Below are 27,145 nucleotides of genomic sequence, written 5' to 3'. Positions count from 1 at the left end.
ACGTTTTGTTAAACACAAATAAACTATAGTACTGTGTTTTTGTAACCTTGTGCAAATGAAATCTGTTGGACTCAAGAATAAAATCTGTCTCATAATAACTGATGTATTTTTTTTTCAAAAACATGTTATAGTGTAGAAAATGCATTTAGCATTTGTAACTTACCCTAAACACCTTTAGTGTACTGGTAACACATTTGCAATACAGTATTATAGAAGGTTGTGTGTACTGTATGATATAATAAAGTATATTTTTATTAACCTTTTTTAGTATTTTTAATTGGCCAGAAGTACAACAGCATTCTACCGCTGCAATGAGAATATAATAGTATATTAATCATGTATTTGTAACACAGTAAGAATTGCTGTCATGTACTTATAATACATAAAATATATACGTACATTTCAGTAAGTACTGTCAGGTATGTACGTTAGTACACACACAGCCATATACTTTAAGTGTACTAAGTATACTTAAAGTTGTGGCCTCCGAGTGGCGCAGTGGTAAAGTGATGCCCTATCATCCGGAGATCGCTGAGGGGAGGGATGAGAGGTACATCGTGCTCCTTTATTAATCATGGCTTTACAGCCAATCAGGGGCGTTTGTGAGCTCGCGCAAGTGGAAGGACTGGATAGCGCTGTCCTACGAGTGTGTTACGCTGCCTCCAATGGTGCGTAAGCGAGCAGTTTGAAAAGATGCAGTTGGCTGGCGTCACGTGGTTCGGAGGAAACACGTGATTGCCTTTGGCCCTCCCGACTAAATGGTAGTGGGAGCCCCCTAGTGACAGGGAGGAATTGGCCACGACTAGATTAGGGAAAAAATCTGGGAAAAAATCAGGGAAAAAATCCCCCCCCAAGAAAAAAAAAGGTGTTCCACTATAGCACACAAAAGTATACTTAATACACTTAAAATTGTGCTCATGTACAATTTAATTACAACTTAAATATATTTAGTACAAAATTAGTGGTTCCAAAATAGCAAACTTTAAGTATACTCGTCATTAGTCTGGAGCAAGTACACTTAAGTATGCTTTGGAATGCTAGGATAACAGGTGCATATGGGAACTAACTAACTGCATATGGGAACTAACTAATCCTGGAAGTTGGTTGGAACATGTCTACTTGCTACAAGCTAGCTAGCATATCTTTAGCTTGGATAAAATGCTATAGTGCCGATTGTTGATTTATATGCTAACATTACTTTGCATTTTTTAGAAGTTCACAGGTCGCCTCCTGTGAACTTCTACCTTTCTTGTGGTAATTAAGGTTTGCTAATTAAATTTTAGCTGAAGTGATGCACAGCAGACAGCTGGCAGTTTGACACCTGCAGTGCAGATGTCACTTATATTGGCCACACCTCAAATTATGCATGATTTTTTGGCTTAATGCAAGTTTAACTCATGAGTTATGTAAAATTTTAACCCCGCCTCCGTACAGTTGTCATAAATGGAAAAATCTAGCTATGGAGTCAAAACCTTTATTGTACCAGGCTGTAAACCTGTTTTGTTTTTGTTGTGGACATTTTAACATGCAGTTCTTGGGGATTGACTCACTTTTGGAGCGAGCCCCCAGTGGACATTTGTAGAGCTGCAGGTTTTGGCACTTCCCGCAGACTATTTGCTTCATTTTTCAGAGCAAGAGGTTTTCCTCAAATGCTTGTCGGAATATTTTTGAGTAAAACAGAGAGAAACTGTCCCTTTTTACGATAGAATATTTACTAGTGCCTTTAAACGCTTTAAACCCATGTGCCTTTAAGTCCAATAAAAAACAGGGAGACAGAATGCAGACTAAAGTAAGAAGAAAGTAGCAGTTTCTTTTTCCTGCCAAATGTAATCTGTCGTAACCTAACGCAAAAGACTATATAAAAAAAGGAATAAAAATATATTATTTTGACAAAATTTGTATCCATTAAAAAACAGTACTTGAGATAAGTATTGTCTCAGAAGTGGTTGCTAGGTTGCGGTGTGGTTTAGTTAATTATGCAATTTAATCAATCTTTTTTTGGTTTTGATTAAAAAGATTAAGTTAAGGTTACAAATGTTAAATGGTCTAAAACTGGCTGATTCCTTGGAAAATATACCACAGTCTTTACGGAAAATGCATGCATGCATGCATAAGACATAAAGAAAAGTGACATTTAAACAGAGTGCGAAAGTTACACAGTTTTTAGATTTTATTAGATATGATTCCTGATGAAGTCTTGATGTAGGTGTTTTTTCTTGGCAAAATGCAGAAAATGTCTTGTTTCTGGTCCATACGGTTACAAAGATATAAAAGAGTTACAAAGAGTCTATATACTTGTGATGGGTCGTTCATGAAAGCTTCATTCTTTTTAACATGACTCAGAAGAACAAGTAGTCTCGGAGAGTGATTCGTTCATTTTCTACTGGCGCGCATGCACAAAGCATCGCAAACCCTACGTAGGTTGTGTACAGAAAACAGAAAAGAGTCTTTGGTCTGAATCGTTCGTTCTCTTTGTCACGTGACTCCCATAGACACTATGCAGTGCAATAGATTCGAAAGAACGAACGACTCGGACCAGAAGATATGAGAGGTGAGCTGCTCATTCTGTTTATCATTAATATGTTCTTAGCTGCATTGTAATATTTTTATTACTGGAACTATAGACAAAATTTGTGTATGTAGACATGTTGGGGATCTGTGTATTGAAAATGTAACATTTTATTCTATTTAACAAAAAAACAAAGTGACTCAAAAAAAGATTCGTTCATTTTGATGACCGAGATGCGAAGAACCGAGTTACTAAAATGATTTAAACTTCCCATCACTACCATGTACTCCCTTTGACTCAGGAACAGACCATGTAATCAGCATAAACTTCACAGCAATGACACTCCTGTGATTCTTGGACTTATATCGGTTGACCCATACATGCTAAAGAGTTGGTTCTTGGTTTGTTTACGAGGGTAACCTTTATACTTGTGGAAAGCCATTTTTTCATGTGTAAAAGTAGTCCAAAAGCATTTTCTCAGTGTGTGTCCACTCTACAAAACCCATGAAAGACTATGGAGTGATTTTGCAGTAAAATCAGGGCTTTCTCTGAAGGAGTGATTTATTTTTGATTGACATGACTTATACCAGCTTAGCAGAGTTTTTCAAGCCCTCCCACGTGCCAAACGGATCCTTTTTTCTGGGTATTTTCGTTCCCTTACGCTTGGGAGACCCAGACTGACATTTTTATATATAATAGTTTACCCTGAGAGAGGCCCTACTAATTAAATATTATTAGTATATATCAAATAGTTTTTAAAAAATTTGAATCGAATCATCAAACCCTCCCAACTAATACTCACAGCTCTAGTGGGTAAATCAAACCATCAATTAAACTGAGTGCGTTTTATTTACAGGACATCTCACTAAAACATGGGTATTGCTTTATTAAATCAGGAACTGTGAAATGGAAACGCAGAAAGTCTCAAGTAAGTATCTCTGTGCACAATGTACTAGGTGTAATATGAAAAATTAAATAAATTAAGGCACTTCTACTGCACCTCTTCTCTTTTTCACACATGCCTAGGTTGTATGCTTTTCGCCACTGTTAATAAAAATGCGTTTTGGAAAGAAATAGGAGTGCTACTGTATATCAGGTGCTATTTTATAAGCTGGCAGACAATCTGAGTAAAAGCTCTGTTTTTTTTTTTATTTATGACAGATTATATAATAAGTACAATTAGGTCTATTTAGGCATTGTCAATATACCGTTTCTTTCAACCTGGACCCAAGGTGATACCAGTAGCATAAAATTAAATCATTTCATCATTAAATCATTAAACTGTGCAGCTGTTGGTATTCTCTTTTGTGCCAGGACAGCGTTACGGCATTGATCAATTATTTAGAGTTAGAGAAAGCCAAAAGCAAAGCCTGCAGGATATAGGTTTGCCTTTTTATGAATTAATAGACACACAGGGGTTTAAAGGAGGCTGTACAGTAGATGCACACAATAAATGTGCTGTCATAGCTTAATGGGAAAGTTCACACCATAATAAATGTTTTCTCTGCTTAATCTAAATGTAGTTGATTAGCCAAGCTTGACACAATGCTGTGCAAGATGCACCAGTCATTCATCACACACTTGCCTTAACAGATCTTATTTAGTAAAGTAGTAGCATTTGTATGTGTTTTTGCCTTTAGGTTCGAAATTGAGGGAGCATTTGCACACTACATTTTAAGTAATTAAAAAGTTTTTTTTTAATAAGAAACGTATTTTAAAAAAATAAAAGAGAAGAGAAGGTAATACATTATATGTAGAAGAGGGGTAAAGTCGCTCTTATTTACATTTTTTTTGTAATCCCAGACAGGGGTATAATACTGACTTACTTCTCTAATTATTCCCTCAGTCAGTACCCTGCCTGTGTGTAGAGTGGCAGAAAACAAATGTTTTCATTGAATCAGTTCAGTTCCATCGCCTTCCCCAAAACTTAGTCTCTAAATTCATCAAAAATCATCATGTGATTTTTTTTATCAGAATATTACAGTGGCTGTCATGACAGCTTACACCTCAAGCTAATGTATGCTCAAGTTGGTGCATTGTGTCGAAAACCAGCTGCCAGAGGAACACAAGTCCACGCAACATCCACGTTTTATATTAGTGCACTAATACTGTAGTCATTCTAAACGTGTGGCTCATAACCTGCCACAAAACTGGTCATAACTTCCCTTTTTTTAAATGTCCCATTAAAAGTTAGTCCTGACCAATGGCCAAACAAAACCATCCTTTTGTTTATATACTGTAGATGTATTTAGTATTAATGTATTTAAATATGCATATGTAACATTAGTGGAATGTGTCTCATTTACATTTACATCCCTGGCATTTGGTAAATGCCCTTATCCAAAGCGAATTAGATTTATCTCATTACACACATGAGCGGGTGGCGGTAAAGGGCCTTGCAGCTTGGTGTGGATGGGGTTTGATTCTGGGACATTCTGATCAGATGTCTGACTGTGTCAGGTTTCCAATTGTCTCTTGTCTCTATGCATCATGACAGTATAATTTTTTCAGAAAAGAATCGCTTTGCGATTTATGGTTTCTAGGTAAATTGGCAAGCTTTTTTTTTTAAGGGATATATATAGAGAGAGAAAGGCTGGTTCAGAAACAACAGTTTACTGTCATTATAATGTAAGTGATACAGAAAATACAGTAGAAACTAAATTGTCTTGGAGATGGTCCAAAGTAATTCAAAATATAAACCGTTTAAGCATGACATGCGGTTCATTAATTAATTAAACATCGGTAAACTGTTGTCGTCTAAGCTGAATAACACAAAACATTTTGGAGGTACAGTATACGAAGGTATATAACAAATCATGAAGGTATATGAAGAAATACACTTCTAGCTTATATCATATATAATGCAATACAAATATGCGAGCTAGAAAGCAGGAAGTAATTAGTATTAGATAAGTAACATTATGACACAATGATAACGGAACATTATAGGACACGTGTCATGGCGTATCAACAATGTGTCATGAAACTAAACGTTGACCTTCAGTTAGATGAAAAAGCACAGCATTGTTTTTTTTTAGCCCTTTACCTTTCATCACAAGTTCTGCTATTGCTCACTTTTCTCTTTGTTCTTTTTTTTTTTTTTTTCATTTCTTACTGAAAGGTTCTTTTTTACTGCCACAATTTATTTAGAGTGTTAGGTTGTGTAAGTCCTTATCAGTAACAGTAACCTTTTGGCCAAAAATGAGTCTTTTCTGACATTGCTTCCACAAAATATATCTGTAAATACACCGTCTTCCCAGACTTATCTTCCACTCTATATAGCTGACGCTTAGTTTTCCATTTAGAACCCGGTGTACCGTACAGTGTGCAACAGAATTAATGGCACTCTTCATAAAAATGAGCAAATTACTTTCTCATTCATTCTCTATATATAGCTTGTCCTGTACAGGGTCGCCAGGTCGGCAATCTTTCACAGAACACACAAGGTCAGAAATACTCACACTCACTCATACACCATGTGAAAATTGGAAATGCCAGTAAGCGTACTTTGCATATCTTTGGCCTGTGATAGGAAACCTAACTACTACGCCACCATCTGTTAAGTTTGAGTCTGACTGCCTGGTTTAATGGCAGCTCTATGGTTACATTTCTTTACGTTGAAAACACTCAACTTTTTTTTCCGTTTGAATAAAACTTTACAAAATCCACATAACCTTGAGCTTGAGCTATATGTTCACAGAGTGCCGATTACTCTAGAGGTAATTATCCATGTTAAAATTTTATTCTTTGACTCTGCAGCCCATGAGAATCACTTCTATTTCCCCAGACAATATATTTTAGTGGTAACTATGAGGATGAAAAGCCAGTTCCAACAATCTCTTAAAGCAGCTTTATGTCTCTGTCTCTGGCTTCAACCACTCTTTTTCCTCTTCATTACACTTAATAAAGGCTAGTTATCCATGCGATGCTCCAAATAAAGCAGAGCCTCTGATGTTAATACTTCACTTTAACTCAGCCGAATTTCAGCGGAGCACAGCAACGTGAAGAAAGTTCAGCGTTAATTCTCTTTGTGAGTCATCCTGAGGAACGTCACCGGAGGCACATTCTTTGTCGCGCTTATGATATCGACTAACAATTAAACATTGTCATGAGTAAGGCATATGTCAGTAAAACGGGAACCATTATCAGAAGAACATTGTGGATTATGTTGTGTTACAGATGGCAGGAAATCGATAAGATCTTTGCTGTCATTGTTCTTCTGGGATTTTATCCACTATTGGTTCTGCTCTGTTTATTGATCAATTGCAGTTAAAAGTCCACTGGCACTTCTGCTTTTGTAGTTACGACTAATGGCTTATATGCCCTGTTTCTTGTGTTAAAATCATAGTTTATGGTTACTGTTAGTATATACTGTACCTCTAGGAATGTTGTGTACTTGGTTTATGTTGAATCATATCCAAGAAACCCCCAAAAAAGTATGTTTTCTCCTGTCCTCCTACTCTTACACAGTACACAGACACTAGGAACTCCTTCTTTACATGGAAAATAAACAAATTGAATGAATTTCCTCTAGTTTTTCATTAACCTTGAATTATGTTCAGTTTCCACCATAGAAGTGTCTGTTTAGACCTGAATCAAACTGCAATCAACACTATCAAACAGCAAAAACTAGGTATGTAGTAAGAACTACCCGTGTTTCAAAAACAGTACAAATGTTAAAAACTGAAAGAAGTCTTTTAATGAGATGTTAATAATGTATAGAAAGGATAACATATAAGAACTAAGAATGTAAATATAATGCCTGGCAAAAAAAAAAAAGTCAGGAGCGCAAAATTATTGCACTTCAGCACGTTATCAAACCCTGGAAGGATCACTTGGTGATGTTGCATGGTACAAAAAATCAAGGGTAAATAGCCATAGCTATGTATAATAATACAAGTAAGATCATTTCCATACACACAATGTAATGAGAATTTACAGGATTGGAACTAAACAGCTGTGTGGCCATGAGAAAACCACATGTAAGTGAGAATGAAGACATGTTTCTGGGAGCATAAGTAATCATTAAAAAAATATTTTGCATAATTGGTGTCTATTAATGAATACAGACACAAGTTACTGTATTTAATAAAAACATTTTAACATTTTAATTCAGTAGGCTGCTTTAATTTAATTCCCTTTAATCTGTTTTTGTTTCAGGTGGATATATCTTATAAAAGTGTATTACATGGTTTCTCACAATTTCGCCATACAATATATTTCTCCACCTAAAAAAATCTCATTTTGTAAGGTCATTCACTTGAGAACTTGCTTTTGTGTTTTACTTTATTCATCCCTTACTGCACCGCAGCCAGTTAGAAAATGACTGCGTTAACTTTGATTGCGTTTTCATTCTATCCAATTGCTCCAATAATGACCTGTTAACGTCTCCTCAATTTGACCTTCATGTGAAATCCAGTTCTTCTTGCCAGAATTATTTGGCTTGTTCATTGTACAGTACAGACGTCCTCACTAACAAAACCACGGCATGCATCTGGAATACCATGCAGCAGGACTTTGATATTAGGGACAGTGTATAAAGTGCAGAGAGTGAGTGTCTCAGTCGGGACTCTGATTGTGAGCAATGTGAACATGCTTGCCCCTGTTGTTTGTATCGATCCAGCTCATATCAGCACTCTTTTTTGTCTGTTTAATAAAGCGGGTGATCATTCTGCCTGATAGTGCCCACTAAACGACAGACAAATTAGAAGCGAGTTGGCAGTTCAAGTTATCAGAACTTTTTATTTTTATTTTTGTGAGAGATAGTTAAAGAGTGTGGGGTTGCTTAGGATGAACTCATATTTGTGAAATATCCACAGTACTGTAAAAATCACTGTTTCCATTTGTTAGCAATGGAAAAAGGTTCTGTATTCTGATAAGTTCAGACTAACTTCTTATGATCTGAGGTTGCTTCAGATGTTTTGTACAGTCGGGTTAAAACCCACAGACTGTCAGAAAGCACTACGTTTGTGTCCCACAAGCATTTCAGTTTCTAGATTTGCATGTATTGTTGGACTGACTTACTGTATCGTCTTCAAAGAACCACCTGAGGCCAAGTTGTAACCTCCTGGTAAAGGCAACCTAGGCTTGTATGCTAATACAAGAAACTATTCAAGATAGGAAAAGCATCACTCCAGTCTTACTGAGGACCAAATATCTGACACACGAATTAAATGTTTTTTTTTTGTTGCTGGTTTACAATTAGTAACACGCATTATTCCTTTTTAAGTTGATCTATTATTTCAATCTGTTAACAGATTTAGCTAATGAACTTTTGAAAAGAACCAACAATGGATAGCTCCAAACCTTATCTAAATAGACAAGCTGGTTTTGACTAAAAGCCTGCTGGTACAACAAATTTCTATACAAAGGATGCTACATTGCATGGCCAAAGGTTTGTGGACATGTGATCATGTTGGACCTTCTCCAAAAAGTTGCCTTAACGATGAAAGTACATAATTGTATAGGATGTCTTTGTAGGTTATAGCATTTAGATTGACTTTAAGTTCGAGCGACTGTAAGGAGTCCAAATATGTTTAACGCAGACAACACCAACAGCAAATGGGATTTCTGTGAAGGTACTGGTTTGAGTTCGCTTCAAAGGCAGAATACATTACCACTTTGTGAGATTACAGAGATATATACAGTACATGTGGATGCTAACCCTAAAGTATATTTAAAAAATGGCCAAGTATTACTGGGGCAAATATTCCAAAACTACACCAGGCGTTCTCATTAGGTTTTTTCCCCTTTTTTCTTGAAAAAGGGGAAAGGATATAGAGTATGTATGCTGCCTTCAAAAAAACTGGCAAGATGAAGGCACCTCAGAAGGCAGCATTTTATGTAAACATAAAGGAGCAGGCACACAGCTTCGTCTCTCTCTCTCTCTCTCTCGTCTCATGGCTAGACACTTTAAGGTTTTTGGTTTTGATTGAGGAGCTAATTTAAAATGCTCCCTCCGAGGAGGCAGACAACAGCGAGAGGTGGAAAAATAGGAAGAGCAGGATAGGGATGTGCGCTTCGGTGGAATATCATCTTTTCCATTTAAGATTGAATGACCTCTCAGTGGAGCTGTTGAAAACATATCTTCCATATATTCTCAGAGAGCTAAAAATGAGCCAGCAGGTGACTTGGATGACTGAAGTATAATTCTTTGTTTATTGCCAAAATTCAGACTTCTAACCAGAGGAAGTCTTCTAGGTACAGTAGAAACCATAAAGATCCACTGAACAAAAAAGAAAAATGAGTGGAATTTTTCAAATTATGATTATTATTGAAAATTTCGTGGAATTAAATATTGTTTTTATTTTATGCGATTGTCCTAGTAAGTGTCAAAGTTTTAATAATGTATTATTTTTTTTGTTTTTAATTCATGCATTCAGTTTTGCCCTTACCTTCTTCTTTATTATCTTTCTGTATGCCCCTTCAGACGGGTTTTTATAAGGGAGTAGCCGGTTCTCAGGTCACTCTCTCCAGTCTGGTGAACCAGAGTAGGGCCATGCTGGAGGAACAGGCCAGACACCTCCTTACTGAGCATGAGAGACAGACCATGAACTACTACATCCAGGAATATCGCAGTGGACACATTGGAGTCGAACAGCTGGTCATGGCCCTGTTTGAGCTCCTCAACACGCATGCCAAGGTTTGTCTATGTGAGAGGCTTTTATTGATTGTTTTGAATTTGCAATCCAGCAGCAACACCTCCTAATCCTCGTGTGATCCTCGTATCAGTTCCACCCCATACCATTACATCTATTTAATTTCCAGACACTGAGATATTTTTTATATTTTTAAAGCTGGGATTTCATTTTTGTCAAGGTAAATCCAGAAAGTCTCTGCGTTGAATCACAGCCTAGTTCGTCTCATTTTGAACTCACAGACAGATTTTTACTCGAGTAAACCAAAACATGTTAGCATTTTGCATTTCGCTTCTTAGTATTACATCAAGGATACAGTATCATTGCTAACAAGCCTTTGTTTAGCATAAGTCAAGCTTTAGTACTTGATCTTGTTGAAGGATCCACCAATAACCTCTTGACAGAGGCAACCTGGTACTTACACAAACTGTTACTGCAAAGTTTAAAGCATACAGATGTCTTTAAATACTGTAGCATTGCAATGCTTCTTCTAAGGGATCTGAACATGTTCCAGTCTGACAATGCACCTGTGCACAAAGTGAATTTGACACGGTTTGCTCAGGTTGGTAAGGCCCTGATCTTCCATGACCATGTTCCATGATCTAAAAGAAAGCTTTCACAGAAGAATAAAAGTTATTATAACAGCTAAGGACAAAATCTGGAATAGGATGTTCAACCAGCACATATGCTCATGACATTCAGGTGTCCACTAACATTTGACCGTATAGTGTAAGAGGTTAATCAGCTTACAAGTTAAGAAGGCTTTTAACAACAGATTTATTTGCAGTTGCATAGACCAGTCCACTAGTTGAAATGACATATTTCAATATCCCAGACTCATTTTGGACACCAGTGAGTACAGCCAGGAAAAACCTTTCAGGTACTGTAGACATGGCATTGCTCCATATATGGTAGGTCGCTCACGGAGGTATACTGTAAGACATGGCTGTTGATGGACATGAGCTTCCATGCTGCACAGTCTCAGTTTCAGAAAAAATGGTTTTAGCCGAGCCACAGGTCATCACAGGTCAGCCGAGCCACAGGTCATGAGTGTGTGCACTTTATGAATTGATCCATCTTTAAAATGTAATATGATACATAGGAGTTTTTAGTTTTTTAATCATTAATTACAGTAAATTATTTAATTTAGCCTTAAAAAGTAAGTATATAATTAGTTTGACAAGTTGCAAGTTTTAGTTTTTGCTTTACATTTGGAAAAGTTGACTAGTTCCAGTAATTTTGTTTTTGTCTTAGTCAACAGTTGGTAAAAATAGATATATACATACATACATAGATAGATGAATAGTGTAAGATTTTTCGCTCTGGTGGCACCACAGACACGAGGCACGTTCTTACGGGAAAAGGGTCATTTTATTTGGAAAAATCAAGGAGGACGGAAAGAAAAAAGGGGAGGAAAGTTGTGAGGGTGTGTTGGTCTGGAGGCTGGCGGTGGGCAGAGTGGGCCCGTGTGGGCAGCGGCTTCCTTAAAGCTGCTCGCCTCGTTGTTTTGGCCAACCGGCCCTGCTTACCTCTTCCTGGGAATGGCCGCAGTCAGGAGTCAAATGCGATCACAGCCAGTGTCGGCCGTCGCTTCTCTGGTGCAGCAGAAGTGGCCCCGGCTGGGGAAAAGGGGCTTAATGTGGACGCAGCAACCTTTTCCTCTTTGGCGGCAGGATCTTAAGGGCTGGCTCTAAGCGACAGTGAAAGCGCCGTTGGAGCTCAGGCAGTCCTCTCGTGGCTGCTCTTCAAGTCGAGATCAAACGGCTGCGTTCTAGTCTATTCTTTGAAGTCCCCGGGGGGCATGACATCACCCTGCTCGCATACCACTCTGCGTATTTTTTAAGCATGCACCGCACGACTCTGCTCTGTAGACCTCCGGACCTCAAGCTTAACTCCCCACATCGTTTTCATAGCGTGGAGAAACTCAGTGATCCATTAATGATGATAATTCACCAGCCATTTCTGATCTGGCAGCCCTGGCCCTTTGCTCACCTGCAGAAAGGTAGGACGCCTACTTAGTGAGCCTACGGAGTGAGCGAAGAGCAACAAAAGATTTAGGGCGCACGTTGTGACGATAGATAGATAGATAGATAGATAGATAGATAGATAGATAGATAGATAGATAGATAGATACTTACAGTACTTACCTATTTTATTGATCTCGAAAGAAATTACAAACATCCAGTAGCAAGGACAGTAATACAATAGACATGGAGTAGCACTAGCAAGATCGTCAAACCATGCATCAACTGAAATGACTAAAAGAAAATCTAAGTTTAATATACAATAGACAAAGAAATATATATAATAAGACCGAGGTGAATATGTGCAAAATAAAGGGGAGTGAGGATGCATAATCAGAGGATAGAGCAAATTGAGATGTCCAAAAACTGAGATATAGTTATTAAAAGTGCCAGGAGTGCAAAAATGGAGTAGTGCAAAAATAATAAAGGTCAATGTAGATTAGGGTACATGATGAGTGGTAGAAGTCTGTTATGAGAGGAGACCTGCATGAATAAATAAGAATGAGTAGTGGCTGAGGGACCATCATGACCAAGAATCCCAATCATGTCCCCAGGCACCTTAAAGAAGTGTTAAAACAGCGTCTGGTCCTGGGAACAAAGGATTTCATGAGTCTGTCAGTAGAGCAACTCTGTGATAGAAGTCTGCCACTGAACATGTTCTCCTGCTTAGCAAAAGCTGACTGGTGCTGGACATGATGGACAGCACTTTGTCCAAGGTGCTAGTCATATAACCTCTAGACCAGATCATAACACTTTCACTTCAAACCACATCAAACGTTCCTGTCTTCTTTTGAAACTGTGCACAGTGATGACAAGGAAATGCAAACAAGCACATCGTTTAGCTTAAAACTGCTTGGTCAGCCATCTTGAAGTCAAGGTGACTTTCGTACTCGGTTCACACAAACACAAAGTTTTTAGACTTTAAGTTTTTTGTTAGAGTTTTGCCACAACCGAAATTTATGAAATTAAATCGAATATTAATTAAATAAGTTACTCAAGTGCACTTAGAGTATTTAGGAAAGTGCTTTTCAGCCATCTCTAACATATCTGTGTGTGTGTGTGTGTGTTTTGGCTGCAGTTCTCTCTGCTGTCTGAGATGCGGGGGCTGGTAAGCGCACAGGATCTGGAGCGTTTTGATGCACTGGTGCTCCGCAGGGAGATCGAAGCTTTGAAGGCCCGACAGGGAGCAGCAGGTGGAGCAGCACTACACACAGACTCCCTTTCAATGGTGTCCTACCCCGACACACTGGCCTCCTCCTCGGGCAGCTATGTGACCAGTACTACGCTCAGCTCTGCACGGGTATGAGGACCTCTATGTGCGTGTGTGTGTTGGATCCCATGATGAGAATAGTACATGGGTGAGTCAAAAATTATCTGCACTTCAGATCTAATAAAACTTCTGTTGGCCGCACCGTCTCATCAGCGCTTTCCATTCAGCGCCTCGTCAGTCACTGCTGTGCAGATGTGAACGTGATACATAAGTTCATTTGTACCAACTCATGCAGGAGCATAAACAGAAGTTTTTGGATATGTGCAAATTAAATTTGGACCAATACTCCAAGGAAGATGAAAGTTTTTTTTAAAGAGAAAGACACATGGACTCATCACTACGAGCCCGAGAGTAAACGGCAGAGTATAGAACGGGAACATCCTCAATCGCCGACCGAGAAAAAGTCAAACATCAGCTGGAAAATTGATGCTTACAGTTTTCTGAGATTCTCAAGGGCCAGTATTGGAACATTATCAGGAAAAAGGGTTAACAATCAACAGTGCTTGTTACAGTGAGAGGACTGCTATACAAGGGCCACGTTATCTTACATCCAAATGCACTTCTACCCACGGTGTACACACTTTGGAAAAAACTTTTTTGTGGTGGTAAAGCGTCCTCCCTATAGTCTAGATCTTGCTCCATCAGACTTTAATCTGAAAGCAACTCTACAAGGATGAAAATTGACGTCTGCTGAAGAAATGAAGACAACGATGCATTTTTAGCTTATATGCACAATATGTTTTTTGATGAGGGAATATGAAAGCTTGTTAAAAGATGGACAAAGTGTATTAAAAAGCAAGGAAATTATGTCAAACATTTTTGTCTTTTTAAAAAAAGTTAATTAAAATGAATTCTGCTGACAAAGTGCAAATAATTTTTGACTCACCCCTACATACAATGTGTAAGTTAATAACACATGTATACTATGAAATATTTGCTAAAGTCTGTGTTATGTGAGAGGGGTGTTTAAATCCGGTCTGTTTGTCGTAGTGATTGTGTGTCTCAGTGTGTTAGCTGGTCAAACTCTAAGAAGTGATTCAGAATAGTGCAGTGTGTGTGGGTGTAACAGATAGACAAGCTCTGAGTTCCTGCTGAATTGTATAGCCTGGAGTACTTTATCCTGGATTTCAGACACTGTTTAACACCCAGTGTTCCCTCTGCGTCCAATTAGGAGCGACTGCTGTGGTTGATTGATATGATGGAGGTAGGACACAGATACAGACCTGTTTGCAGTGGCCTGACTTAATTCTTTCCACTTCTCATGCAATCTTACACACATCCAGTATATACACACACACATGCATGTGTGTCTTACTGTCATTCTGAGCATATTAGATGAACATACTTACTACAGTGTTGGGAGACGTTACTTTTAAAAAGTAACTAATTACATTACAAAATTACTGTCATTTAAAAAGTCACATTACAGCACGATTTTCTGATAAAAGTACAGTCACAGGCGGTCGTTCAAGCATTTCACTGCATATCGTACTGTGTATGACTGTGTATGTGACAAATAAAATTTGTATTTGAATTTGAAAGTAACTAGTTAGAGTACTTTTCCGTTGCAGAAAATAAAAACCCCTTTGTGATTCCTCATGCATGTTGTTTTAGTCAAGACCTTTATAATTATTGTACCATCAATCAGCGAAGTTTCACCCATAATCTGTTAACTACTAATACCCCTATCTCACCTACGCAGTTTCGCGCGATGGCAGAAAATCATGATTCATAGTGAGTTAAAGCGCTGTGATTAGGTTTCCAACTTTCTGCGTGTCTGTCCTTGCGGATGCTCACGGATTTGCAGAACTTCGGGGAACGTTGGATGGTCACGGTGCCTAACACCACGTCCCATCACGAATCAAACCACATAGGTGAAATAGGGGTATAACAGCAGGAATAAACACACACACACACACACACACACTAACGGAATCGCTGCTGTCTGGCTCACGGATAAATTGTCTGAATAATGAATTACATTTTTAAAATTATAACTAAATAACTGAGTATTTAAATAGCAGACCTAACACGTTAGATTACTCGTTACACCAAAAAAGTAATCCAAGTACTCTACACCCAACACTGCTTACTGATACAGCTCATTAATGATATGCCTAAAGTTAACTCTGACCCTGATCCTAAGCTTATTAGCCAAAAGCAAACCCTTAAGCTCTTTTAGTTTGTGTGTGTGTGTTTGTGTTTGTGTTTTACTTCGTTATTTTTTTTTTTTTTCATGAGGAGCAACCAAAAGTCCCCATAAGTCAGAATGTTTAAAACATTCCTATCTTTGTGGGGACCTTTGGTTTCTACCGAGATATAAAAACATACCTTCATATACATGGATATACACACTGCATTTTGTCTTCTGTTTAAATATTCTTTTTGTGTCTCATTTGTTTTATTCTCTCTCTCTCTATCTCTCTAAAAAAAACACACTACTTACATTTAACCACTTCTCAAGCTGGATTAGTTTTACCTGAGGATGTTCAGTAATATAATTAGTAGGGGATTTGGCTGATTCAGGAATGATAAAGTATCTGTGTAATTTGCTCAGATCGGTACTTATGCTCTATTGGGAATGAAGGCACCAAATGAGACTTTTCCTTATCACTGACATTGTGCCTAAACGTGTATCTTTTCTTCTGCTCTTAGTATACATCTTTCACCTGGTAAAGTGAATCTAGAACACATAAAATGAATAAAGGTAGATAAATAGACCATAGGTACCATTAATTAGGGCTGTAGTGGAGGCTACACGTACGTACACAGGCTTTACGGAGCTCCTACATTTAGCCACATCTGACTAGTGCTTACTTACCTCTGACAGCTTTAAACTTGCTTAAGTTGTTCCTAAAATTGCTACTCAAGAACTTAGGTTATGCAAAATGTTATGCCAGATGAAACCGTACCTCAAAACAACAGCATAAAACTAGACTATTTTGAGATATTACTGTGCTCTTGTTTAGTAATCTTATTGGTTGTTCCTGCTACTGTAGGTGTTGGTTCCCCATTGGTCATACTATTGACCTGACCAAGTGCTATTGTTGCCATTGTTAGATAATTAAGCAATAATGTGCCTCTTTTTCCACCAAGGCAGTTCCGGAGCTCATACAGAGCCGGTGCCCAATTTTAAACCAGTTCTTAGTTTTCAGATAGCCAAATCCCGGCGCTTAGATAGAAAATCCGGGCGACACCAACATTTCTGGCTTAGAACAAAGAACCATTTACATCAGGTGCTTTTTCTGTAGCCCACAAAAAAATGAAACCAGTTTTTAGGAGGTTTGCTATTGAACCACCTGTGAACGGGCACTAGCACCGGACACCTGGTTCACTTTGATGGAGAAAGGGTCAAGGATGGCATGGCTTTCGGGCAGAAGAAAAATAGAGGTTAAAGCAGGGGTAAAAGGATACTATTCAACTTGGTTTTCTTATTGAAATGTATTTGAATGGTGGCTGATGTTAAAAGTCTTTCATACAGTCTTTCATTTTTTATACTCCTAATAGTGATTAATAAACTTCATTTTATACAGTTGTTCAAAATAGGATTTCAGCTTCAATTCACGTTTTTTTTTTTTTCCAGGAAATGTGCATAATGTTTTTTTTTTTTCCTGTATATCGTGTTCCCCCTTACCTTGATCTCATAACTCACAGGTTACTCACCTCCTTTTTTAACACTAATGGGGTAATAGGTAATTAGAGGTACAGTATATGACCTACACAAAAGATAAAAAAGAGTGTACTCTTGATGGTAGCGCCTTAGCAGCGGGGGAAATGTACAGTTTGGTACAGTGCATTTATTTTGAGGAATCCTAAATAAGACTTCACAAGGAGAAAGAAACTTGTCAGGAGGCAAATACACAAACTAATTAAAGTAAAACACAGAACAGGTTGAACACAGTCAAGTAACACACTAGTGACACAAAGCCAAAACAAAAACATTATGAGAGTGGAGAGGTGCACTTTGTGACTCTGAGCATGTTCGCCTGGATGTACATGACACTGTATAATAAAGGCAGCAAACCACAGAGCCCTGTCTATTATCAGTTTCAGCTATTACATTGCCAAAAGGTCAAGATAAACCGTAAAATCCCCAAGGTCATTTGCTTCAGGAAATTATAAGTTCTCAGACTTGTCAGAACAGCTGTTGTGTGCTGAATTAAAATCACGGAGAATGCCGTGCCTCGTCAAGTAAAATGCATCCAGCTCGCTGTATTTTAACGTTTAAGAAAATATCATGCAAAGGCATGACCTATTTTTATGTTCATGCTTTATAGCTGTGCTATGAATTTATTTCATAAATGTACAGTATATAGCTGTACAATTTATATATTAAAAAAAACGACAGACAAATTTAAAGGAAAAAATAAGGTACCATGTTTGTACTAATAATTTGCATTAATTTACATTTATCATCAGTGTAGACATGGGCAGAGTCATCCTGGAAGAGATTACTCCCATCAGAATAGAAATGCTGTGTCATGGAATCAAGATCATTTAGAAGAACTTAGTATTGATTGGCCTAGCCACTTCTCTCTAAGGGGAAAAATAGAGGCAAACCATGCCAGTGAAATACATTATCCAACAAAACCGTGCCAGTGGTTTTTGCTTTAATTTGTCACCTATCTGTTTGTGTGTGTGTGTGTGTGTGTGTGTGTGGTTTCTATGAATGAAATCTATGAATTTAAAGCCTTTTTTCTACAGTTTATCCCACATCTATTGTACGGTATATTGTATATGTGCACTTAGCACAGATAAAGAATCAGTAATAATAATAAATATAACAGCAGCATGCAATATTTCTTACCTCTACGATAGACCTGAGAGACTATATAAAAAGATTAAATTGTACCTTACAGCATAGTGAAATGATTTTTATATATATATACATATATATCAGTTACAAAGCTGGTGTCAGAATGCCGGGTCAGCCAGGAAACAGCACTCCTTGAGCAGATAGAGTTAAGAGCCTGCGACAGTGCAGCTTGGTGGTGCTGGGGCTTGAACCCTCAAACTTCTCATCAGGAATCCAGTAACTAACAGCCTTGACAATTTGAGCCCCTATATAAACCTGAGAAACAGTTTATTGGCTTATTTGCTTTTTTCAGTCTTTACAAAATACACATTTTATAGATTTTGCTCCCTTTTTTAATGTCTAATATTGTGATATTTTACTAAATAAAATGTATGAAATGTTAAAATAAAATGACAGTTATTTTTCTAGACATTAAATAAAACGTACAGAAAATTATACAGGTGTTTTGTAAATAAATAAAAAAATCTGGATTACCAAACTATGTATTGAGATTTGATATTTTCTGAATGCTGGGACATAAATTGTGTGTGCTAAAGTTATAAATTTGGTGGTGGGGTAAGGTGGAGTTGTGACTTGACAACTTATTGCCTTCGAGTGGACAGGGAGGCCTCTTCCTTCTGCAAAGAAGCACCGAACAATTGGGGCACAAATATATCTGAAGTGCCAAGCCTCTGTTCATGAGCAGGCTCAATGCTGAGCCTGTTATCGATGGTGTTTACTTTGATTGTGGCTATGGTGGTTTTTATCTCCCCCGTTGTAGGAGGCAGTATGTGAACTCAATCAATACATGGAATTTTTAACAAAAGTTAAGAATACTTTGGACATAAATTACACTAAAGTTTGTAGGTTTTATTAAACAAAAACACCCTCTTCTCATGCCGGTAACTCTTTCTCACCCTATCTACTGATGTTAAGTTTCCTACCGTTCTATTGTTTCATTTCCCACAATGACAAATGTGAAGTGCTGTTGAATTTCCCACACATCTGCAATTATGAAGTACATTGACCAGGTAATCTCCAGGCTCATCAAATGTAACCTTCTAGCATGCAAGACACCCTCAAGTTATCGTCTATAGGAGTCATGTGACAAAAGAACAAATCACTGTCCGAGATGACTCATTCATCTGAGTCATGTTAAAGATTCGTTCAAAAAGAACGAATCGTTCATGAACGACCCATCACTACCATCATCCCACCAAAGCTTCTTAGCTTTAGAGCTCCATGAATTCATGCCTTCTTGCCTGACCAGGGGTCGGTAATGATCAGTGACAGCATCTCAGTGCTCACCCCTCTGTTATTCACCTAGTTTACTTATATTTGTTTTTCTAGGTACAGCTGTAACAAAAGTATGACGTTTGCTCATTATACAAAAACAGCAAGTTTGTTGAGTCAAAAAGAGGGATCCGCTCACAGGGCAGAAGTGAAGAAGCTGGTTACCTAAAACAGCTCAAATAACCTGGCTGTAAGTGTTGCCAAGACCAGAGATACTGTATGTTAGTGGATTTAAGGTTACTAGCAGAATCCATTGTAGAGAAGGGATAGAACCAAGTTTCTAGGTATATGTCTGCATGAGGTACATTACTGCTACAGGCAAAAAAGTGCATCAAAGCCTCCATTTCCTTTAGCTCCTAAAATGAGCAAGTCTCCCATCATCCATCCCGACTACCTTCTGCCAGAGCACCATTGTTTTGTGCTTTAGATCTCTACTTCGTATGGATCATACACGAGGCAATGGAGTGGAAAATCATAACTGCAGAGTGCATCATCCAACCGCCATCTCGGTGCAATTCAGGAAATTCACAAAAAAAAATTGCCCTCTCAATGTCAGCAACATGGACACGGACAACACCCACCCCTGCCATAAACTCTTTACCCTTCTTCCATACATCTGATCAACGTGTGTAGGTCGCAACATCTTTGCCCGACAGTAAATCAGAATTCTTCTTCTGCAAACTTTACCTGGATTTTAAGACCTGTATTTCTGTGTTTATTTGTATTTATCTGTATTGGTTTTTATTTTATTAGTGTTAGCCCTGAGAGTTCATGATTTGATCTGCATCTTAAAGGGCAATTAACTTTTTGTATGGTTGTACCTATGGTGTGATGACAATAAAAGTATCCTTATCTCTACAGTATACTAGGGTTTATTAGGTATGTACATATAAGCAAGATTGTTATCTCTTCCCCTGCTCATTGGTCTGATGTGGTTGGACCTCTGTGCAAGCTGCCAATCTAAAATCTAAACAGCATTAGCAACAGTGAAGTGCATCCTTGGCAGAACACTTTCTTCTGAGACCTACACACATCGATCAGATTGGCAGTCAGAGTTCCGTGGCCCTCGAAGGCAAATAAAAGCAGAGCACACATCTGTCACAGCCTGTATGGCTTTCTGCCAAAAGAGTTCCAACGGGAATCTTCTAGCTTTCTGCTCCACTGGAGCTTAGCTGGGCATTGTGGACCGGTCGAGGACCTGGGCTTACTCGGTGCACAACAATTTCCTACACAAGATTAAGAGTGGGAGGAGTGAGGGAGGTGGGATGCAAAAGAAATTCTAATATTTACAGCCAGGTGTTTTTTAAACACATTGTCATTAGGAAATAACGCAACACTGGCATCAAATACAAGTTATCACTTCTTTGTTAAAGCAGCTGTAAAATACTGTTTTCTCTCTGAATGATCACAAACACACTCGAAAACACATTACCAAGAAGCAGCAAAGTACAAAGCCCTCTGTCTGTCCTCTGAAAAATCTTCTATTATGTAACATTAAATGAATTTGGCCTGAATCCAAACGTATCAGTGCAAACTGAATGTTTTAATCGTTATTAACTGGGGTAACGTTTCATTTTATTGCTGTTTTATTATATTGTATTTAGATGCATATATTGTAAGATGTATTATCTGAAAACAGGGACATTAAATCTGCTACCTATTATATACAGTATTTTAGCCAACAACATACAAATTTGGATTTGCATCTTGCTTTTTTATTTTGTAAATTTTTAAAGAGGCGTTTCCGTATGTTTACGCAGAAATCAGTAAAAACACAGTTTAGTTGCACACTACGTATGGCTAATATATACTGATCAGCTGTTACATTATGACCACTGTGAATAAAGTTCCGTGAATAACGCTGAATTATCTTGATACAATGGCACATTGTTGAAGTGGTTGGGAGGCATCAGGCAGCAATTGAACATTTTGGAAGCAGGAAAAATGGTTGAGCATAAGGATTTAAGCAACTTCAACAATGTCCAAATTGTGAGAGATAGATGACTGGGTCAGTGCCACTCCAAAACTGCAGCTCTTGTGGGATAATTCCAGCCTGCAGTAGTAAGTGGGAGGCAGTGTGATGCTCTGGACAATGTTCTGCAGGGGTCCTGCCATTCATGTGGATGTACTGTAACTTTGACATGTACCACCCACCTAAACATTGTCGGATCAGGGTTCGGTGGCAAAGGAGGGACCTAATCAACATTAGGCGGGTGGGTTTATTATTATGGCTGAGTGGTGTATAAATACTAAAAGTGATGTAATAGTGATAGTAATTGTTACCATACAGTAAGTTTGGAAACAGAACAGCCTGTCTATTTGGGGCTTTCGAGTGATCATAGTGAGTATTCCAGAGTCCATAAAACAGGCAAGCATGACAATAAATAAGCAGATAAAGAACACAATAAAGAGGCTTAGAGATGTGCATATACTGTACAATGGTTCAGACTTTGCAAAGAAACAAAATATACTCTTAGCTGAACACAATAACACAAGCAAGAGTGCGATTATAGTGAATATTGGCAACACCATGATTTCGGCTGTAGCTAATAATAACCAGTCTGATATTTAGTGTAACTGCACAATGGTGAGTGTAATATTGCTTTTATACTAAAGTGTTATAGTCAAGGAATTTATATTGATTTCTTTGCTTGTTTATTTATTTATTTTCTGCTGAGGTAAGTGATAGAAAAAGTTAAATGTCTCAGTATAGTTATGGTAAATACAGGCACGCTTGAGATTAATTAAATCAATAGAACTATTATTAGTAGTAGTATTAGTGTTATGCCGTGCGATGAATTGGCACTCTGTCCAGGGTGTACCCCCGCCTCGTGCCCTAAGCCTTCTGGGATAGGCTCCAGGTCCCTGCGACCCTGAATACAGGATAAAGCGGAGTAGAAGATGAGTGAGTAAGAGTGAGTATAAGTATTATAGTTAATATTAGTAGATTTATTATAGTAAAACGCTAATAGATTAAGTGTTTAAAGTCTGTAAATTGTGGCCATGTATTCATTAGCTCTGTTACCGCTGAAATACCTTTCTCGGGCCGCACCCAGGCCACAGTTTACTATCAGACGACCCCCGCTGTAAACCTCTGTCAGCAGTTTTTGTTAAAGCAGTGCATTTGTCCCTGATTTGTTTGCATGTGGATCTTTTTAAGACAACGTTGCCCTCTACTATCCATTACTGTTTATGAAAGATCGCACATGTCGTTCCAAGAAGAAAATAACACAATCATTTAAAGAACTGAAGAAACCTTTTGTACCATAAGAGGGTTCCAGTGACACCAGTGTCATCCGAAGGTCTGTTTTAATTAAAAGGTTCACAAGGAACATTACCATAAAATCAAGCAAACATCTACCTACTTCAAAAGACAGGTCTTTAAAGCTAAATGCAAATGAATTAGCCAGGAGTGCTTTCTATACTCGCACTGAACAAGCAATTAGAGGTAATTGATGGGGCTTTTGTTTTGCTTGGGGAGAGCATTAATGAGGAGAACTGCAAAGTAGTGTACTCACTCGGCTGTGATGAGCAAATCCCAGGACCTCCCTGCCATTCCAGGCACTTTTTAATCTTAATCAGTATTCTTTTTTGGGGGCGTTTGTGTTCGATAGACAGAACCGGCCATGAATGTACAGTATAAGAGTGACGCATGTTAAACAGGACCTACAGGCATCATTTTGTTGATTCTTCTGCCAAAATATGCGGAAACTCAGCAAAATACAGTTTGGACAGCACATTCGATGTGTGGATGTTTTTTCAACTTCTTTCGACTTATGCTTCCAATCTCTTCCCCAGAATGACAGTGCGGTGGAAACTAATGGAGAAGATGTCCAGGAGAGTAGAAATGCCCTTCCCGACGTCTCTCTGGTGAGCCACGCATACGGTTTAGGAACAACCACATACACAGGGCTCAGGTAGAAAATCTATGACAACTCATACAGTAATTACACATCCAAACAGTGTGAGGTACAGTATGAAGACGGATCTGGAAAAAGTCTTGCCAGTAATAGTGCAATGCTGATAGAACTGTGATTCTTTTGCAGAAGTAAAAAAAAAATTTTCACTTAGTATCCTATCTATCACATCTGTAGCATACATGCAAAATTGATTGACTAACATTGTAATTTTTATTGTAGAGTAATTGAAGTTGCATGTACGCAAAGTCGCTTACAATGGAAATTCATTCATTCCTGAAACAGACATAATAAACCCTTCTTAGGTGATTTACAGTATATCTAATAATGTCAGTTTGGTGGCTTGGACTTTTTTGTATGCACTGGTAAAAAGGAATAGTGCACATACTGTATATGTTTTTTAAAAAAGGCTTCATACAGAAAAAGCCAGTTTTTTGTTAACATTTATACCACAATGCTGGCAGATTCTCCAGTCTGACTGGCAACTTTCCAGAATGGAAGCATTGATCCTTCCAAATCAAGACTTTATTTTAGCTTTGTTAGACTTTAAATTTAGTTTTGATTGCAGCATGCAATGTTTGTCCAATTCACATGTGGAAATGATACTCCCAGAACAACTCTTTCACATTTTGAGGAATATGCCTGTGCCATCTGGGGGGATAAAAGCAGTGATGGGATAACTTTGGTCTTTCAGTATATTTAGGTCGTCAGCTGACTTCATTTTATTGCCATATACTGTAATGTTCCTGAGCCAGGCAGTGTACAGTCACTGATATACTGAAGCATTATGTAAGGAGATATTTATTTTATGTCAAATTTATGGTAGGAGTCTCCAGTGTTGGCACTTTGGCAGTTATTGTTCTGAACTTTGTGTGCTCTTTCTGGTTTCTCAGTAACATGATACACTTGAGGTTTGGTCTCATTACCTTGAAGAGAAGCCCAGGAGGAAATCATTTTTATAGTTGCTGCAATATTAGTGATAATAGGAACTTATAAAATTCCCACGATAGAAAATCTTTATTTAACTTTTTAACAGTCAAAATGTGTCACATTTTGTTCATTTATACATTAAAATTTGTAATGATTTGTAAATCGCTGCAGTGTATGAGGAACAGGCTGTTTAAGGACATGGCATTATTGGAAAATAATCACTTTTAGGGTGGTTAAGCTTTGCTTGTAGACTGCTTCGTGCTTCATTCACCGCCCATCTCTTGATTATCTTCCTATAACAGCATGTCTTGTCATGTTCTGTTTCTTAGCTATGTACGTACGTTTTATGTGCAATCAAGCCATATTTCTATAGATTAAGAGTTTAAGTTAAAAATAACTTTGATATAAATAAAAGCATTCTACTAGTATAATCATTTATTGATGGCCCTGCAAACTACATTATATATCAAACCCTTCTTAGATTACAAGCTTTCATTTTTTTTCCTATTTCAAAGAAATATCAAAATCATTGACTGTGGCAATTGGACTACATGTGTGATAGATCATGATTAGATGAAAACCTCTCACATATCTATGTAATGACACGGTGTGCGTGGGTGTTTCTTGGCTTCCTGTATTACGAGGGCTGAGAACGAGAGACAGGTGCTCTTTTGTCAAGGTGGGTAAGACCTCTAATGAAAACCAATAAACCCCGTCACAGCTGTTTCCATGGCAACAGACACCTTCAGGCCTGGATTTGTTCGACTGGAGTTTTCCAGTGATTTCTGAGGGCCTGGAACACCACTCAGACAGCTCCCATTCACGCCTTTGATTAGTTTCTCTCTCCAGTCACTCCATTCATTCAATTTCTGCTCATGCTTTTTGCTTTGTTTTCCTTCATTTTTCACTTTGTTTTATTCTATTTCTTGTTTTTACTCACGCATGAATGAGCAAACCCGTGTATCTTGGACAAGAATTCTGTGCTGGATAATTGAATGATTAAATGTTTTTTGTCATGAAATAATCTGAGACTGATGTAAGACACATTCTAGAAGTTTTAAAATTTAATTAGTTTAATGTCCAATGCCCTGTTCTTCCATCCTAGGATGAAATGGGGTCCACATCAGAACCCCCACCTTCCTTCAAGCCCCTTCCTCCCCCTCGCGTACAGCGTCGCCCCAGCCGTAAACCCGCCCCCAGCAAACGCCCTCCGTCTGATTCCTCTAACTCTGATCTACACATCCCTACCCCTTCACACTCAACATCCAAGGACTACACACAATTCAAAAACCCTCCAAAGGAGCCTCCATTGGCTCAGCTCTCCATGGTGAGTCAGCACTCGATTGGTCCTTTCCCACGTGTTCAGTCCCCCAACAGATTGAAACCCCCTCCAGCACCAGCAGTCCCAGCTCCCCCTGCTCCGCCTCCACTCTCGAGTCCAGAAAAACCCCAAAGCGCTCCCTCTTCCCCAGCCTCCACCCAGCATTTTGTCATGGTGGAGGTGCACAGGCCCAACGGAGAGCCTGATGTCAACGAGGTCAGACCACTTCCCCAAAGCAGAGGTAAGAAGAAATAGCACATAGCTTCTGGTTAAAAAATACGATCACTGAATCATCTAGCTCAGGAGTTTGCTTATTGATAGCAGGGCATAGGCAGGGGATAAAACATGCTGTTGGCTGATTGTTTATTGATGCTGTTATTGGTTTATAAGATATTTACCTCTTACTGCATGTGCATATTGAAGTAGTCAAGAAGGAAAAAGTCATTACAAATTGATTTGATGGACAAATCAGTCGCCAGGTGGAATCAAATAAACCCTGAGGATTTTTACTGGGTAGTACGTGCTGGGGCACAAGAGAAAGTCTTTGGCTTTCAATATTGGGTTTCCCCTAGGTACAAACGTGCAAAAGTTAGAACCCCCCTTTATTTATTTGTGTGTGTGTGTGTGTGTGTGTGTAAGTAAAAACATACGCAAAATCATCTGATCATAGAGGGTCTTAATATTAGGCAAATACATTATCAGATAAACAACAACATACAACATTTTTCACCATGCCATTATTATTTTACCAAAAAATTAAGCCTAAAATATAATAAAAACTGGATTTAAGAGGCTAAGTTTCATCCAAATGCTCAGCCAGGTGTTTGGACCTCTATAAAAGCAGACATTTTGGCAGTTTGCTGGTCTGGAGCATTCAGGTGTGTGTTAAAACAATGCCAAGAGAGAAAGGCAAATCAATCTGAAAAGTGTTAAAAAAAAATTTTTTTTTAAACAATTTGGAGCTCCACGTTCTACAGTGAGAATGATTATTCATAATTTAAAAAAACAAATGCTATACTTCCCAGGAGTGGACATCCCAGCACATTCACCCCAGGGTCAGACTGGTGATTGCTCAGAGGAATGCAAAAAAAACTTAAGAGCTACACCTGAGACCCTACCGGCCTTACTAAACATTTTAAATGATAACGTTCAGCAAAGCACAATTAGAAGAAGACTGAACAAGTATGGGTTGTTTGGAAGGGTGCCAGGAAAAAGGTTATTCTATATAAAAAGAACATGGATGCACAACTGCGGCTTGCAAAACTACATCTGACAAACCTTTTGGAAAAATGTCGTATGAACGGATGAGACCAAAGTAGAGTTATCAAAGAGGAGTTGTCACACCCACTGTTAGGCCCAGCGGGGGAGGGGTGATGATTTAGGCTTATTTTGCACCCACGGGCACCTTGCAGTCATTGAATCAACCATTACTTCCGCTGCACTGTATAT

The 27,145-nt window shown here is 38.3% G+C and overlaps 1 protein-coding gene across 1 annotated transcript in view; it reads left to right on the top strand.

The window, feature by feature from the left end:
• whrna (whirlin a) overlaps positions 1-27,145 on the top strand; it is a 138,635-nt gene that overhangs the window by 100,625 nt on the left and 10,865 nt on the right. The window contains exons 6-9 of the mRNA XM_053479239.1: positions 9,939-10,151; positions 13,249-13,470; positions 23,327-23,398; positions 25,481-25,937. Of these exons, the coding sequence (XP_053335214.1) occupies positions 9,939-10,151; positions 13,249-13,470; positions 23,327-23,398; positions 25,481-25,937 (964 nt within the window). The remainder of the gene's footprint in view (positions 1-9,938; positions 10,152-13,248; positions 13,471-23,326; positions 23,399-25,480; positions 25,938-27,145) is intronic.

This window comes from Clarias gariepinus, chromosome 19, assembly GCF_024256425.1.
Source record: "Clarias gariepinus isolate MV-2021 ecotype Netherlands chromosome 19, CGAR_prim_01v2, whole genome shotgun sequence".
Lineage (NCBI taxonomy): Eukaryota > Metazoa > Chordata > Actinopteri > Siluriformes > Clariidae > Clarias > Clarias gariepinus.
This window is presented reverse-complemented; position numbering and strand designations above follow the sequence as displayed.